Raw genomic sequence first — 14412 nt, 5'->3', positions numbered from 1 at the left:
AGTCCATCCACACCACCACTCCATCCCATCAGTCTTGTGCAAAAAGCTGCGTGTTAGTAACAAACAAATCCATCAATGTGTTTTGAACCATTGCTTCTGGTCACAATATGAGTCTAAAATAAGTCCTTCAAAACCTACTGACATTGGTTTAGAACTCTTTTGTCGTGTTGTTGCTTGTAAACAGTTCTTGATCTGTGCATATTTCTGTCCCGATTCAGACAAGATGCTGTTTTAACTGGAGAAAGCAGTATTGTGAATGGAAGATTCTAACCAGAAGTAATGATTTGAGGTTAAAATTGTCTTGATGGATTTATTACAAAGATGCAGCTTTTCACTTCACAAGATGTTAACTGATGGACGGTAATGCTGTGAATTACTTGTTGATTATTGTTATGTTTTTTAATCAGCTGTTTGGACTCTAATTCTGACGGCACCCATTCACGTCAGAGGATCTTTTGGTGAGCAAGTGATGGAATGCTACAAATTCTTGAAGTTCTGATAAAGAAACAAACTCATCTGCATTTTGGATGGCCTGAGGGGTTATTTTTGAGTGAACTATTCTTTAAGTTCAGTCAACTGTGGCGTGATGTTTATTATTTCAGACAAACAAACCATGAAGTTGGCTATTGTGATTAAAATAACTTTTTAGCAAAAGGTATATTCAATGTAAGGCATATTTACAGTTCAAATAACTCAATTTTTGTTTTTAAACTGAGGAAACGATTTGAAATTGGTCATGGACATCATCTGTCTTGATGGAGCTTTTTTCTTTTTGCTGTCATACTACCTGAAAACAGCATTTACTGTTTTAGGTCTTTTTAATATTGATAATTCCTACAAAAAAAAAGTAATCACGGATCATAGCATTACATCTGTCAGTTTTCAGGATGAAAAAATACAATAGTCCTGAACATTCTCCTTTATTACCACAATCATACAGCACGTTATTTAAATAAAATAAAGACCTGTTTATGTTGTCTTGATGCAAAATGTCATATGAAACATCAATAAATACAGGTGTCAAGTCTTTACAAATGTATATAACCATTAACTGGTTGTGACAGTAATTAACCCACAACAATACAATATATTTGCACAAAAAAACAGTAAGCATTTTGTAGAAAATGCAGCCCTAATTCTGGTGAAGGTGAAGTAGGAATTATTGAACATGAACACTCAAATTATTAACTAGATTTAAAATAGCATTATGATGTGCATATCTAAAGTCTGTAGCAAACGTTGCAGCTTTGAGAGGCACTTGTGGAAAGTTTCCACACTGTACAATCATGATTATTTCATCTTCTGAACTTCCTGCAGTAGTTTCTGTGCCGCCATGTTGTTTGGATCATTTTTGAGCACACTGTTAAGATCTTCAATAGCAGATTTCTTGTTCTAGAGAAAAAAAAATGTATTACATTTAGTAATTTACCAGATGCTTTTATCCAAAGCGACTTACAAATGAGGACAATGGAAGCGATCAAAATCAACAAAAGAGCAATGATATATAAGGGCTATAAAAAGTCTTAGTTAGCTTAACACAGTACAGGTAGCATGTTTATATTATTATTATATAAATCAATAAAAAGAAAACAATAGAAAAATAATAGAACAAGCTGCTGTTTTAGGCTTTACAATTCATAAACCAATTCACCAAATTTAGTTAAGACAATGCACTTCAACTTATTCCGAATTAAACTTACTTTGAGTTCCTTGTTTGCCTGGGCACGTCGATAAAAAGCTTTAATGTTGGCGGAATCCAATCGAAGAGCCTCATCGCAGTCGTTAATAGCTTCTTTGTACATCTTCAATGACAGGTAGCAGAGAGCCCTACAAGCAATATTGATTTACATGCATTATCAAACCTAAACTCCATGACTTTTCCAGTTGTGAAATCTGACATTTGGCAGAATAATGACTGGTACCATTTCTTACCGGTTTGTGTAGGTTGTGACCTCTGTGGGGTCCTGACCGAGTGACTGTGTGTATTTCTCCACGGCTTTCTTGTGTTCGCCCTTCTTCACAAACACATTGCCTTCTTCCTTCAGAGCCTTGGCCTTTTTAACAGCTTCAGGTCCTGGTGCTTAGAATAATACAATTGTAAATCAAGTGTTGAACGAAGTATGTTGGCTCCGCTCGATACGGTTACAGGTAAATACCTTTTTTCTTGTTGTCAGTCACGCTGTTTTGTTGTGGGCTGGGGGCCAAGCTGGCAGCTTGTGCCAGGCTTTCTTTCACAGACATAGGAACGGTGGGAATCGGAGGCAGTTTCTCTCTCCAAGATGGACCGTCTATATCCGTCAAAGCCTTGGTCATTCTGGAGGGAAGGAGTGATGTGTTGCATGGTACATTTTTTGTATCCTTATGCTTATATGTTATATATTGTATATTGTATACTTCTGGATCCTGATCATGCAGAATTACCTGTTGACGCCATCGTGAGCAGCCGGTATGTTCCAGTCTATCTGTAAAACAGTTTTGTAGTCCACATACGCCTGTCTGTATCTCTCCAAGGCTTCATAAGCTGACGCCCGGCGAAGCAGAGCTTTAAACCCAAATGGAATCAGTTCAAGAGACCTGAAAGAGAAATATTCAGATTATTAACACTGCACATAATCATTTTAACCATTTTTGCACCTGCTGTTTGTTGAACTTACGTTGTACAGTCTTTAATGCATTCACTGCAGTTTCCATCTTTCAGGTAACTGGCGGCCCTGTTGGAGTACAGAATACCCAGATCTTCCTTCTTCTTCTGACCTGCGGACAGAACATTGACGTGTCTTTATTTACATCAGTACCACAGCTTTCTTTACATCTATTTAAGTCTGAGGAACCATTTCTCCGTTGCTGTTGCTCTGCAACTTTCTTATCCTAATTGTATGATGACTCTTGTTATTGTCACTCAAAAAAATATTAATATGGAATCTTTATGGTATTCTTAGCATATGACATTAACATGATGTTACAATCAGATTCTAACATAGTTCTGTGAGATGATAAAGGAGGAGATTATAAAGGATATGTAATCATAATTCATAACCATGCAAGGACAGGTAATTATATAAGTTATATAAGTGGTAACACTGTTACTATAGTGTTTACCATGGTAATATTTTAAATATGACTACATTTTACTGCCCTCACCAGACTTCTCCAGCAGCTGGATGGACTGGCTGTAGAGGTTCACGGCTTCTCCGTACTGACCGGCTCTGAAGCACTCGTTACCGGCTTGTTTGAGCTCTGTCCACGACTGCGAGCGCCGTTTCTGAGGCATGATGATACTGAAACGATCAAAGGCACTGCTGTTAATTTAGTCTAGCAATGTTACATTACCAACAAGATGAATATTACACACTGCCAGTAAAACTGCTGTGATATATATATACACATTTAGTAATAAACAACATTACCGTGGTAGTTGAAAACCGGAAAGTAAGCGTTGAAGGAAGGGCCTTGGTGATCGCGAAGCTTCACTTGTTTAAAGTTACCAGTTTTTGTATTTCAAACCCAGCACGTGAGACAACTAGTCAGTCTTCGTTCTAGAACAAGCTAGAAGGCGCGCAAGCCGGGACGAGTAACACGTTTTACCGGGTGAGGCTCTGCAGTAACGGGCGGAGTTGAATTTCAGTTTCAATTCAAGTGTGGTGCTGCTCTTTGAAGATCTGGCTGGTGATTGTAACCCAATCCAGTATTGCCAGATCCCGCGAGAAAAGCAAGCAACCTGGTCTGATGAGGAAACAAGTGAAAAGTCACGTATAATTACAAGAATATGGCAACACCGAGCCAGTGTCAGATTCCCTCTATATGGGAAACCAAGCCGTTGGTTGCCAGATGTTTGCGAAACCCGAATCATTCATTATTTTAAAACGCATAAGTTATCTTTAAAGATTTTTTCTTTTTAATTATGTTTTGTTTTAATGCAGTCAGCAAAAATATTTGTAATAAAAGTACAAGACAAAAAGAGGCAATTGTATATAATCCACCGAAACCTGGTTATTAAAAAATAAAACGCATTTTTATTTTTATAATAAAAACAATGTTTTGTCTTAATTTATTAATGAGTAAACCACTGTATTTTTAAATAATAAAAGTGCAATGTTTTTAATGCGTGGTAGGTGTAAGCTAAGTAGTGTGAGATGTTTTATTGAAATCAAATTTAACTCATGCTTACAAAAAAAATGTTTTTATTAGACAATAAAATGTCGCGTTTTTCTTAGTCACTCATTATCCCTCGTTGGTCTAAATCGGCTCCACTATGTTTGTCCTTCGTCAGTTTCCGTAGTTTGTTCGGCCCTACATAAACGTCTTCCTGTCTGAGTAACCGGACGTGCGTGTTGAAGGTCGTGAATTAAACGGTATATATCGAGTTTACTATACACTTATAACAAAACATCTATGGTGAAATCTGAATACATTTTAATAACATCACGTTGTTATGTATTTCATAACACTAAAAAAGTATTTTCATTTAGTTAACGTGCCTCGTTTTTGAATTAACTTGGACGTTGTGATTGCTAGCTATAGTTAGCTAGACAGATCTTTCCGTGTCTCGAGGCACCAACTCCTCGATATGAATCTGAATTGTCATATTTAAAATAAAATATTACTCTGCTTTGCGTCTGCATGCGCTTTATCACGTCTAGAGAAATAAAATGCAAATTGCATATTATCTTAACCGCTAGAACGTGCACTTAAACAATATCTGAAGATGATTGGATAATGTAATCGTGGCTCTCTGTATGGATGTTCTGAAATTCGGTCAGACATTCATTTGTGATGGTCAGAATAGCACGTATCAGTGCTGAAGGCCTGTCTTTTGACTTAAAGTGTTTGAATATTTGTTTTATTGACGCCTATTATTGTCATCTCTTCTAAAAGGCAACTATGTCACTTCCCAAGCCAGCGATGAGAGGCCTCCTAGCCAAGCGTTTGAGGTTTCATTTGCCCATCGCTTTCGGCCTCTCCCTCATTGCAGCAGCCGCCTTCAAGGTCAGTGTTATTGTGTTGATCAATCAGTTTTTGCTATTTTTGATCATAAGCACTATATTAGAACTCTGTGGTCTTCAGTGCTGTTCAAAATTGTGATTGGCACTTCAATCTCTCGCTTGGGTCAAATTGTTTATTTAAAATTCAGACTACAATTTTTAAAAGCACTTTTTGTCACAATTTATCCTTAAAGGATTAGTTCACCCAAAAATTAAAATGTCATTAATGACTCGCCCTCATGTTGTTCCAAACCCATAAGACCTCCGTTCATCTTCGGAACACAATTTAAGATATTTTAGATTTAGTCCGAGAGCTTTCTGTCCCTCCAGTGAATGTACGGTATACTGTCCATGTCCAGAAAGGTAATAAAAACTAGGGGTGCACCGATCAAGATCGGCCGATCAAATGCGCATCTCGTTAGTAAAGCCGGTTCTCTAATCAGTGGTAAATTCCATCAAGTGCTGATTTCACATAGAGCCGTTGTTAACTGACTAGCTGCGCAAATCCACGTTCATTAACAGCGTTTATTTGCGCAGCTAGTCAGTTAACAACGGCCCTGTGTAGTAACAACTGCTCTATGTGAAATCGCGATGGAATTTAGCGCTGATTAGAGAACCAGCTTTACTGAAGAGATGCGCATTAATGATTGGCAGATCTTGATTGGTGCACCCCTAATAAAAACATCATCAAAGTAGTCCATGTGACATCAGAGGGTCAGTTAGAATTTGTTGAAGCATCGAAAATAACTACTACTTTAAATACTAATTTAAATACTACTTTATTCAGCATTGTCTTCTTTTCCGGGTCTGTTGTGAGTGCGTTCACAAGACTGCAGTGACGCTGCTGATGTACAGACCCGGAAGAGAAGACAATGCTGAATAAAGTCGTTATTTTTGGACCAAATTGTATTTTTCGATGCTTCAGAAAATTTTAACTGACCCTCTGATGTCACATGGACTACTTTGATGATGTTTTTATTACCTTTCTGGACATGGACAGTATACCGTACACACATTTTCAATGGAGGGACAGAAAGCTCTGGGACTGAGGTCTTACAGGTTTGGAACGACATGAGGGTGAGTCATTAATGACATACTTTTCATTTTTGGGTGAACTAACCCTTTTATAGTCATTCAAATCTAATTAGATTATCCCTAATTTGTAGTCTTGTGTATTTGGTTGTATCCTTTACATTTCTTAATCTTTTTATTATTATAATTTTTTTTTATAAAGCTACCGTGGACAGTTTTTCTTGAATCTGAGAAATAGTTTGTGTCTTTCTTCAGTTCACAGTAACAGAGCCCAGGAAGCAGGCATATGCTGACTTCTACAAACATTATGATTCAATGAAGGAGTTCAGTGCCATGAGGGAAGCTGGTATTTTTGAAAGTGTCAGACCCAATGGAAAATAAACCCCTGTCTTGTGAGTGCCCCTTCAAATGCATTTATAATTATTATTTGTAATACTTTTCATGCCTTTTTAATGCATCACTGTTTCAGTTAAAATAATAATAAGCATTAACCAATTTTTTGCTAAATTGATAATAACAGCTGAGTCCTTAGCCATCTTTAAGAATCTGCTTAAAACCCATCTCTTCCATCTTCATTTGACCCTATAACTTTAACACTCACTATTCTAATTTTGTTTAAAAAAAAAATCTAACTACCCTTCTAATATTTTTGTATTCTGTTTTCTTTTCATTTATTATACAATTTTATTTATATATATATTTATAAAAATAAACAAACCTCTAACACTAGTTTTCTCTATTCTTTTTTTCTATTCTATCGGTTTTTATTTAAAAGCCTTTGCTACGTGTACTGCGTGCGTTTAAGCAAACTGAGACTTGTTATAGCACTTGTTTCATTGCTCTTTTGTTCTTTTTGATTGCTTCCACTGTCCTCATTTGTAAGTTGCTTTGGATAAAAGTGTCTTCTAAATTTAAATGTAAAATACAAGCTTAGAATGGTCCAAAAATGAGATGTTTATGGAACATCCATCGAAAATATTTTAGAGATTTGTCCCTGACAATAATTTTTAAAAATACTGTTAATACCATAATTTTCTTTCATGCATTGGTCAGTTTTGGCTTCCATAATGTATTATTTAGATCTAGTGTATAGAAAACTTTCAAAACAATTTTTTTATCACACATCTTTATCTATTTGCATTCGTAGAATTCAATTTAATCTGCAAATACCATTTTCCCAGTATCCAAAAGTCCAGTCTTCTTCAGCAGCACTTATTACAACAAGCTTTATAGTTTTTCGTCAATATTGTCAAGGTTTTTGCAGTCAGGTTGGTTCATAGATTATTTACCAGACTTATAACATTTCAGTCTTAAAAACAGTGAATTATTTCTGTTTGACGATAGTATTTTCTGATTCATAGAGTGATAAAACCTTTAGCACTCAAAAACCTTTGATCCATCAACAAATGAAGCATGAAATTTGAACCTGGGTTTATCTAAAATTCAGATTTCTGTTCTGGAAATGTAGGCAAATTAGAGCATGCATTTAATAATGCGTTATTTGCATTTTTAAACATAACATTTCAGAAAATTTGTAATACAAAAGTAATCCTGATGTACAGTGATTAATCAGATGGTGATGTATGTTAAACTTATTACGGTTTACCTGTGACACTTTCTTCTTTCTTTACAGGTTATGTTCCCCCTGCATTCCTGCTCTACAACTGAATATTTATAAGATGATCAGATATGAACATTGATGTCTGATGTTCTTATTAATATACAAATAAACTATTGACATCCATCATGCTGTAGTGACTTATTGGTATCATGAAAATAAATGCTGTTACCTGACATCTAGTCAACATGTCTCTCCTATGTTGTGTTTTAACATGAAAATAATATTGAGTTAAAGAGACCCACATTGTTGACAAGGTTGGATGTTTAACTATGCTTATACTAACAATAAAAATCTGTGATGTCGCTTCAAATTTAGTTTGACATTTTTAGAGAAACAAAAAAATCCACATGCTCACATTTGGTGTTTTCCTAAATGTAATTTATTAATGGAGTAATGCAATGCAAAAAGTAAAAAAAAATTGTACTTTCAAATTTGTAATACCCTGGTATTTTAGAAACTACATGAATTTCATTATCATTGTACCAAGACATTGACACATTATTTTTCTTGTTCGAGGTCTTTTATTTTGACGTGCATTTTTTCCAGTGTACCACCGCTCAGGAAGTGCTTCGATCAAGAAAAGCGGAAGTGGTTTGATGGACCAACTTGTGTTCTAATCTAATCTAATGTAAGATTTCTAACTGTCAATTTCTATTTTAATGCGTGTGATTAGTAATGTCGTGCAACTACGGTTCCATTAATCTCGACGATACGACTGCTTGTGTACACTGGGTGAGTTGTTTACTCGAAGGTTGTTGTCTTCGCGTTCTGTACGTGCGCCTTATCCAGGCCTTTGTGCCTGAGAGTGGACAACATGTTTGGTGTGTTCTGGATTAAATATCGAATATTGTATATTTAGGCTAGATAATGTGCAACCGAACCAGTCACCAATATCCGGTTACTTCTGTAACACTCAGCAGGTAACATGCTGTAATGTGTCGATCCACAGATTTGACATGACAGCTTTTTGCTTTATAATTCGAACGGAAATGATCACATTTATTGAATTTGTATCATTTTAAAAAACTATTATATGCGAGGCTAAATATTGCATTTGCATTGATATTGCATTTTATTTAAAAAAAAAAAAGTGTTTTACGATATTTTACGTTGAGTTCCTTGTCACTTCCAATGTACATGCGTTAAAGTCCATGTTACTGCCATGCAATAATATCATTTTACCATGTTGCTATTACAGTACTTTTTTATGTATTATGTACTCGTACACCATGCGTTACTTAAATATTTCTTCATAGTATTTCAGAGGATATTGTTACCACGCAAAACATGGTGTTTCCACATAAAATCATAATATCATCGTATTTTTTGTTAAATCGTTTTAATAAACTGCATTTTGCTAAATGTTGAATACAAATTTTAATTTCCAGGAAGAATTATTAATGCTTTGAAGAAATATAAATATTGGCTAGTTTTATTCTTGGTGTTGAATGACTTATGGGCAATTTTCAAGCTTTAATTTTAAAATGTGTAATGTTTCATAAGATAAATATGTACATGCTTAAATCTGAAATGGTCTGCACAACGGAAGTTTTGTTCTTATGTGATGCATCTCGGGCTGAATTATCGCAGAAAAGTTGAATAGACAAAACTGCTTTTTTATGTTTTATGTTTTCTTGAGTTAATAAAGCTAAAAATATATTAAATAATAAAAAGTAGAATTGAAATAAATATTTTTAAATTCAGAATACAACAATTTTCTTTTGTATTTTATTTAAAATGTGTATTTAATTATCTGCCTGTCTATTTAAATATATTATAAATATAAATTTATTCCTATGATGCGCAGCTGAATTTTCAGCATCATTACTCCAGTCTTCAGTGTCACATAACAAGAAACATTTATTCTTATTTTTTTTATTAGGGATTTTCAAATAATACAAACAACCGAGACAGAAACAATCAAACAAACAGACAAACAAACAAACCCCAAGTGCTGCAAGTTAAATAAAATGTACAAGTGTATCTGTTAACAAAAAACATAATAAATCAAAACAGAAGATTGTGTAGGAAGGATTGGAGAGGTTCCCAAAGTTTCCTGAATTTGTCCTGTTTGTGGTTGAGGTCATAAATTAATTTCTCCAAAGGAAGAAAGGTTGACAGCTGAGAAATCCACATGGAAATTGTAGGGATCTGAGATGTAGACCATTTTAGTAATATACATTTCTTAGCCAGAAATATGAGGGTAGTAAACAGAGATTTGAGGTTCGAGTCAAAAAGGTCTTTAGGAATGTCATTCAACAAAAAAAGTGAGGGGGATAAAATAAAACATTTCCCTGTTATCTCCTGGATTGCAGAGTGGACCCCTCTCCAAAATGATTGGATGTGAACACAAGACCAAAATACTTGAAAGAATGTGCCCTTACAAGCTTTGCATTTAAAACAGAGGTCGGAACAACCTGGGAACATTTTATGCAGTCGAACAGGTGTAAAATAAATTCTGTGGAAAAATTTGAAATTTTGTTCATGTATGGAAATTGAGGTACATTTTGGAAAGATACCATCGCAGATCTTGGTCCAATTTTCAGAATTAAACAGAACTCCTAGGTCCTGTTCCCATAGTGGTTTCAAACAATCATACACTGAAGAATCAGAATGAGTTAATAAGGCATAAAATTTTGAAATAAGTCCTTTGAACTATTTAACTGATAGTATGGTTTCTTCAAATTCCGATAATTTAAATCGGAATCTATTTTGTTTTAAAAGAGACTCTATAAAATGCCGAATTTGAAGATATTTGAAAACGTCTTCGGAGGGAATATCGAACTCTTCTCTAATTTGTTCAAATGATCTCAAAGTTTCAGAGGTAAACATTCCTGAAAAGTCAGACAATCCTTTAAAACTCCAATCCAGCAATCCAATGATCCTAATCTGAATGGGAATGTCTGGGTTCAAAGCCAGAGGGGAGTGTATGGATATAGTTTGGGGGATATTCAAATGTTTTTTCACATCATTCCAAACCAATAATGTATTATAGACAACCACATTATCATTAAGAGAGTATATCTGAGTTATATTATTAATAAACCACAGGGAATCTAATCTTCTTGGATGGCAAAATAAAGATTCAAAATCAATTCACATAGCATCCTGCCTATTCATAACCCAGCTTGTTATCATTTTGAGTTGAGCAGCCCAATAATAAAGCTGAAAATTGGGTAAGGAGAGACCCCCAAGGTCCTTTGGTTTACAAAGTTTAGAAAGACCAACTCTCTGCTGCTTATTATTCCAGATATAACGAGATATGTAAGAATTCAAAGTTTTAAAAAACGATGTAGCTAAATAGCATGGGAGATTTTGAAAAAGATAGTTAAGTCGAGGAAGTATGTTCATTTTTATGACGTTAACTCTCCCAAGAAGAGAAATTGGCAGAGGGGTCCACTTTTCTAAATCTTTTTGAACTTTTTGAACTAAAGGTGAGTAATTTGCTTCAAATAAATTATTGAAATCAGGGGTGAGGAGAATGCCAAGATACTTATAACCTTTTTTAGAAATACATTTCTTCTTATTAATAAAACAGTTTTGCTGCTTTATATTTAATGCAAACAAGTAGTAATAATAGATATAGAAATAGTTTATTAGCTATGCAGTTATATAATGATATATTATAATATATATTTATATTTGTTGTTATTATATTCACAGGCGCCCGGGTGGATCTGTGATCTGCATTTGTCAGTCTGAGCTCTTCTCCTCTTTGCACTATACCTCTGAACACTCATACGTCCTCCATCTCTCCGTCTCCCACATGAGCGCAGTGTTCTATTCCCGCTGGGCCGAGCGCCATGCCTGACCGGGATAGCTCCTACCTGGCAGGTGGTGGCGGGACAGGGGTGGGCACTGGGGTCGGGGACGAGGGAGGGTCTGGGACGGGTGGAGAGGGTAGAGTGACAGGAGTTGGTGGCTCAGTGGGGGGTAACGGTGGTCCCGGGGCCATGGGAGGTGGCGGGGCATTAGGAAACGGTGCGTTTGGCTCCGATTTGGCACTGGATGGTGTTTGCCGGGATTTTTTGCGTAACGTGTGCAAGCGCGGCAAACGCTGCCGCTTCCGGCATCCAGACTTCAACGAGGTTCCAGATTTGGGCGTGCAGAAGAACGAGTTCATCTTCTGCCACGACCATCAGAACAAAGAGTGCGTGCGCACCAACTGCAGATTCGTGCATGGCTCGAAGGAAGACGAGGACTATTATAAGAAAACTGGAGAGCTTCCGCTTCGGCTCAGGGGGAAGGTGGCAGCCGGGTTGGGATTGTCCCCGACCGACCTCCCGTTGAGCCGTGGAGAGGTGCCTATTTGCAGGGACTACCTGAAAGGAGAGTGCCAACGGGGGAATAAGTGCAAATTCCGGCACGTCAGGAAGGATTATGAGTATGAAGCCCCGCCACGGGTTGGAGTCGGGTGTATGATGGGCGTCACTGGGGGCGTCAGTGGGATGGTGACCGCTGGCGGCGGTGGAGCAGGAGGTGTTGCCGGTGCCTGTGGCGGGATGTCTGGCCTCGTTGGCGGCGGTGTGGGTAACTACATGGGAATGGGATGTCCCAACATGGGCGGCTGCAGAGAGCAGGTCATGTCTGGTGGAGGAGGGGGCTCATTGAGCGGCTGCATGTCAATGGCAACGGCGGGTCATCGGCGCTATGACAGGGGCCCTTGCTCTGTCTATGACCCTCTGTTTGAGAATGGTATGTTTGAAGCAGGGCCGGTGGAGGCACCTGTCGACCACACGGCCCTCCAGTTCAAGAGACGGCGTTTGGAGGGGCTGCGATTGACTGATGGGACCACTGGTGGACATTATGACCTGGGGCTTCAGACCACCCTGTCGACCCGACCGTTAGAGTACCGTTTACTGGAAGAGGAGAACGCCCTGCTGAGGAAAAGAGTAGAGGAGCTTAAGAAACAGGTGAACAGGAGTTAAATGTACTCATTCACTCACTCTCGTTGTTCCAAACCTTCCTTTCTTCAGTGTAAGAATAACCTAAAAATAAAACAAATATAAGTAGTTTTAAATGCTACGAGTGAATTAAGGGTTCATAACATAATCATTTTCAGATTACAAAATGTTTTGTTTTGATTACAAAAGATTACATTTACATGAACTAAGGATTTAGCTTCAATCTTTTTTGATGAGTGATAGCAGGTACATTTGCAATGATTTATAATACCGATGTAGAATGCATGCCTACCTTTTTTTTTCATGCCTACCAAATCAGCTTTTGAATGATTTGAGCATGAATAAATGATGACAGAGTATATCTTTGCTGACCTCTTTCTATTATAAATCTTTTAGAATCTTTGCAATTGAGACCCATTCTTTGCATTATAAATCCTGCAAACAAAACATGCAAATAATCTACAAATTGTACTTGTGACAGAATATTTTTTTAAGTGTAGCATCCCATGACTTTGGCGTGAGGTTTCAAGTTAAATTCTCAAAACTCACACCTTCCTGTTTTTCTCCAGGTGTCAAATCTCATAGCCACCAACGAGGTGCTCCTGGAGCAGAACGCTCGGTTCCGGAGCCAAGCTAAAGTGATGACACTGTCCTCCACCCCAGCACCGTCTGAGCAGAGTCTGGTACCCCCTGTGGGTTCTGTCAGCTCCTACAACCATGGCATCGCTCAGACACACACCACTCTGAGCAGTGCTGGTCTGCAGCCCCGTCCCGTCACACAACAGGATCTGGTGGCCCCGTCTGGAGCACCGACTGCTCCTCCAGCCAATACAGCGCCCCCTACCGCACCCCCTCCGCATCTGAACCCCGACTCCATCTCTGCCGCCCTCGCTCAGACTATCGCCCAGGGAATGGCTCCACCTGTTTCCATGGCTCCTGTTGCAGTTTCGGTAGCACCGGTCGCTGTGTCGATGGCACAACCGCTGCCGGGCATCACAATGAGCCATGCAACCACCCCAATGGTGTCGTATCCCATCGCCAGTCAGAGTATGAGGATCACAACCTTGCCTCATTAGTATGAAGAGTTATTTTCATTAAGTCTCCTAACACCCTTTTGTTTAACTTACCAATAACACTGTAAGCTTCTCAAGTGGAGGGTCTGTTTTGACTGAAGGAACTCATGAATACAAAAATACAGATCTTTTCTTGTGAATATATATGAAACATATTTCAGTTTTCTTGCCATGCTTTAGCGGATGATTGCCTTTAAGAGAGCCGAAAGAAAGATTGTGGACATTTATAAACATTTTGAAAGATGTAACTATTCAGCTAATCACTACAAGATTGGGAATTGACTTGTTAGCTGTCAGTTTTAGTTTGACTCCTTTTTGAATAGTTTGTTTTGTGTATTGCTTTTGTGTGAACTGATTATCGGTCCATTGCACAAAATTAATGAATCTAACCCATTAAGCACCATTATTAATTCTTGTGTTGTTTCTCACACAACAAATCATATGTGGGCATAAAAAATTTTCATAAAAAATATTCTTTCTTTCATATGGAAACTAAATAACTGCATTTTTCTGCCTAAACATTGGCAATAATGTTTCATCTTTGGTGAGTATCTTTATGAAATGTTTTAAAAATTATATTTATCAAACCAAACTTCTTTTCTAAGTTTAATCACTTTCTCATGTTCTGTTGAGCACAATGTGCGTTGTTTGCCTTCTCAGGCATATTCACTTACGATTAGATCAACACAGACAGATATGGATGTAACTAGATCACCGTTTCACTTCTTATGTTTAAAACTATTTTCCTAATGCCCAATTAAAATAGAGTAGACAGTTTTATGGAAAAGTTAGATAGGAAA

At 37.3% G+C, this 14412-nt stretch overlaps 3 protein-coding genes across 4 annotated transcripts; 2 read left to right on the top strand and 1 right to left on the bottom strand.

Annotated features, from left to right (window-relative positions):
* Positions 1-904: 904 nt before the first annotated feature.
* On the bottom strand, positions 905-3687 carry tomm34 (translocase of outer mitochondrial membrane 34). 2 transcript variants are annotated; one of them, XM_059570473.1, is made up of 8 exons: positions 3408-3687; positions 3142-3278; positions 2655-2754; positions 2422-2574; positions 2157-2314; positions 1933-2074; positions 1701-1827; positions 905-1392 (listed from the first exon to the last, which is right to left on the bottom strand). In XM_059570473.1, the coding sequence occupies exons 2-8, from the start codon at positions 3269-3271 to the stop codon at positions 1291-1293; spliced, it is 912 nt and encodes a 303-aa protein (XP_059426456.1). In that variant the 5' UTR covers positions 3272-3278; positions 3408-3687; the 3' UTR covers positions 905-1290. The 2 variants fall into 2 exon arrangements, with proteins under 2 accessions (XP_059426456.1, XP_059426455.1); XM_059570472.1 differs by having other exon boundaries at positions 1933-2080; positions 3408-3683.
* Positions 3688-4253: 566 nt separating this feature from the next.
* Positions 4254-7758, top strand: LOC132160458 (cytochrome c oxidase subunit 6C-1-like). Its single transcript, XM_059570140.1, has 4 exons — positions 4254-4352; positions 4876-4986; positions 6270-6406; positions 7648-7758. Exons 2-3 carry the CDS (start codon positions 4882-4884, stop codon positions 6393-6395), a joined length of 231 nt encoding a protein of 76 aa, XP_059426123.1. The 5' UTR covers positions 4254-4352; positions 4876-4881; the 3' UTR covers positions 6396-6406; positions 7648-7758.
* Positions 7759-8120: 362 nt separating this feature from the next.
* LOC132160783 (zinc finger CCCH domain-containing protein 10-like) lies at positions 8121-14009 on the top strand. Its single transcript, XM_059570471.1, has 3 exons — positions 8121-8367; positions 11299-12548; positions 13109-14009. The coding sequence occupies exons 2-3, from the start codon at positions 11439-11441 to the stop codon at positions 13613-13615; spliced, it is 1617 nt and encodes a 538-aa protein (XP_059426454.1). The 5' UTR covers positions 8121-8367; positions 11299-11438; the 3' UTR covers positions 13616-14009.
* Positions 14010-14412: the final 403 nt, after the last annotated feature.

This window comes from Carassius carassius, chromosome 17 (genome assembly GCF_963082965.1).
Source record: "Carassius carassius chromosome 17, fCarCar2.1, whole genome shotgun sequence".
Taxonomy (NCBI): domain Eukaryota; kingdom Metazoa; phylum Chordata; class Actinopteri; order Cypriniformes; family Cyprinidae; genus Carassius; species Carassius carassius.
This window is presented reverse-complemented; position numbering and strand designations above follow the sequence as displayed.

Excerpts from the sequence above, each read along its gene's own strand:
- tomm34 (XM_059570472.1), bottom strand. The coding sequence starts at position 3,271 with ATGCCTCAGAAACGGCGCTCGCAGTCGTGGACAGAGCTCAAACAAGCC. Across the intron at positions 2,081-2,156 it reads GACTGACAACAAGAAAAAAG|CACCAGGACCTGAAGCTGTT; the intron begins GTATTTACCTGT and ends TATTATTCTAAG. Across the intron at positions 1,393-1,700 it reads AGGCAAACAAGGAACTCAAA|AACAAGAAATCTGCTATTGA; the intron begins GTAAGTTTAATT and ends TTTTTTCTCTAG.
- LOC132160458 (XM_059570140.1), top strand. The coding sequence starts at position 4,882 with ATGTCACTTCCCAAGCCAGCGATGAGAGGCCTCCTAGCCAAGCGTTTG. Across the intron at positions 4,987-6,269 it reads TTGCAGCAGCCGCCTTCAAG|TTCACAGTAACAGAGCCCAG; the intron begins GTCAGTGTTATT and ends GTCTTTCTTCAG.
- LOC132160783 (XM_059570471.1), top strand. The coding sequence starts at position 11,439 with ATGCCTGACCGGGATAGCTCCTACCTGGCAGGTGGTGGCGGGACAGGG. Across the intron at positions 12,549-13,108 it reads TAGAGGAGCTTAAGAAACAG|GTGTCAAATCTCATAGCCAC; the intron begins GTGAACAGGAGT and ends GTTTTTCTCCAG.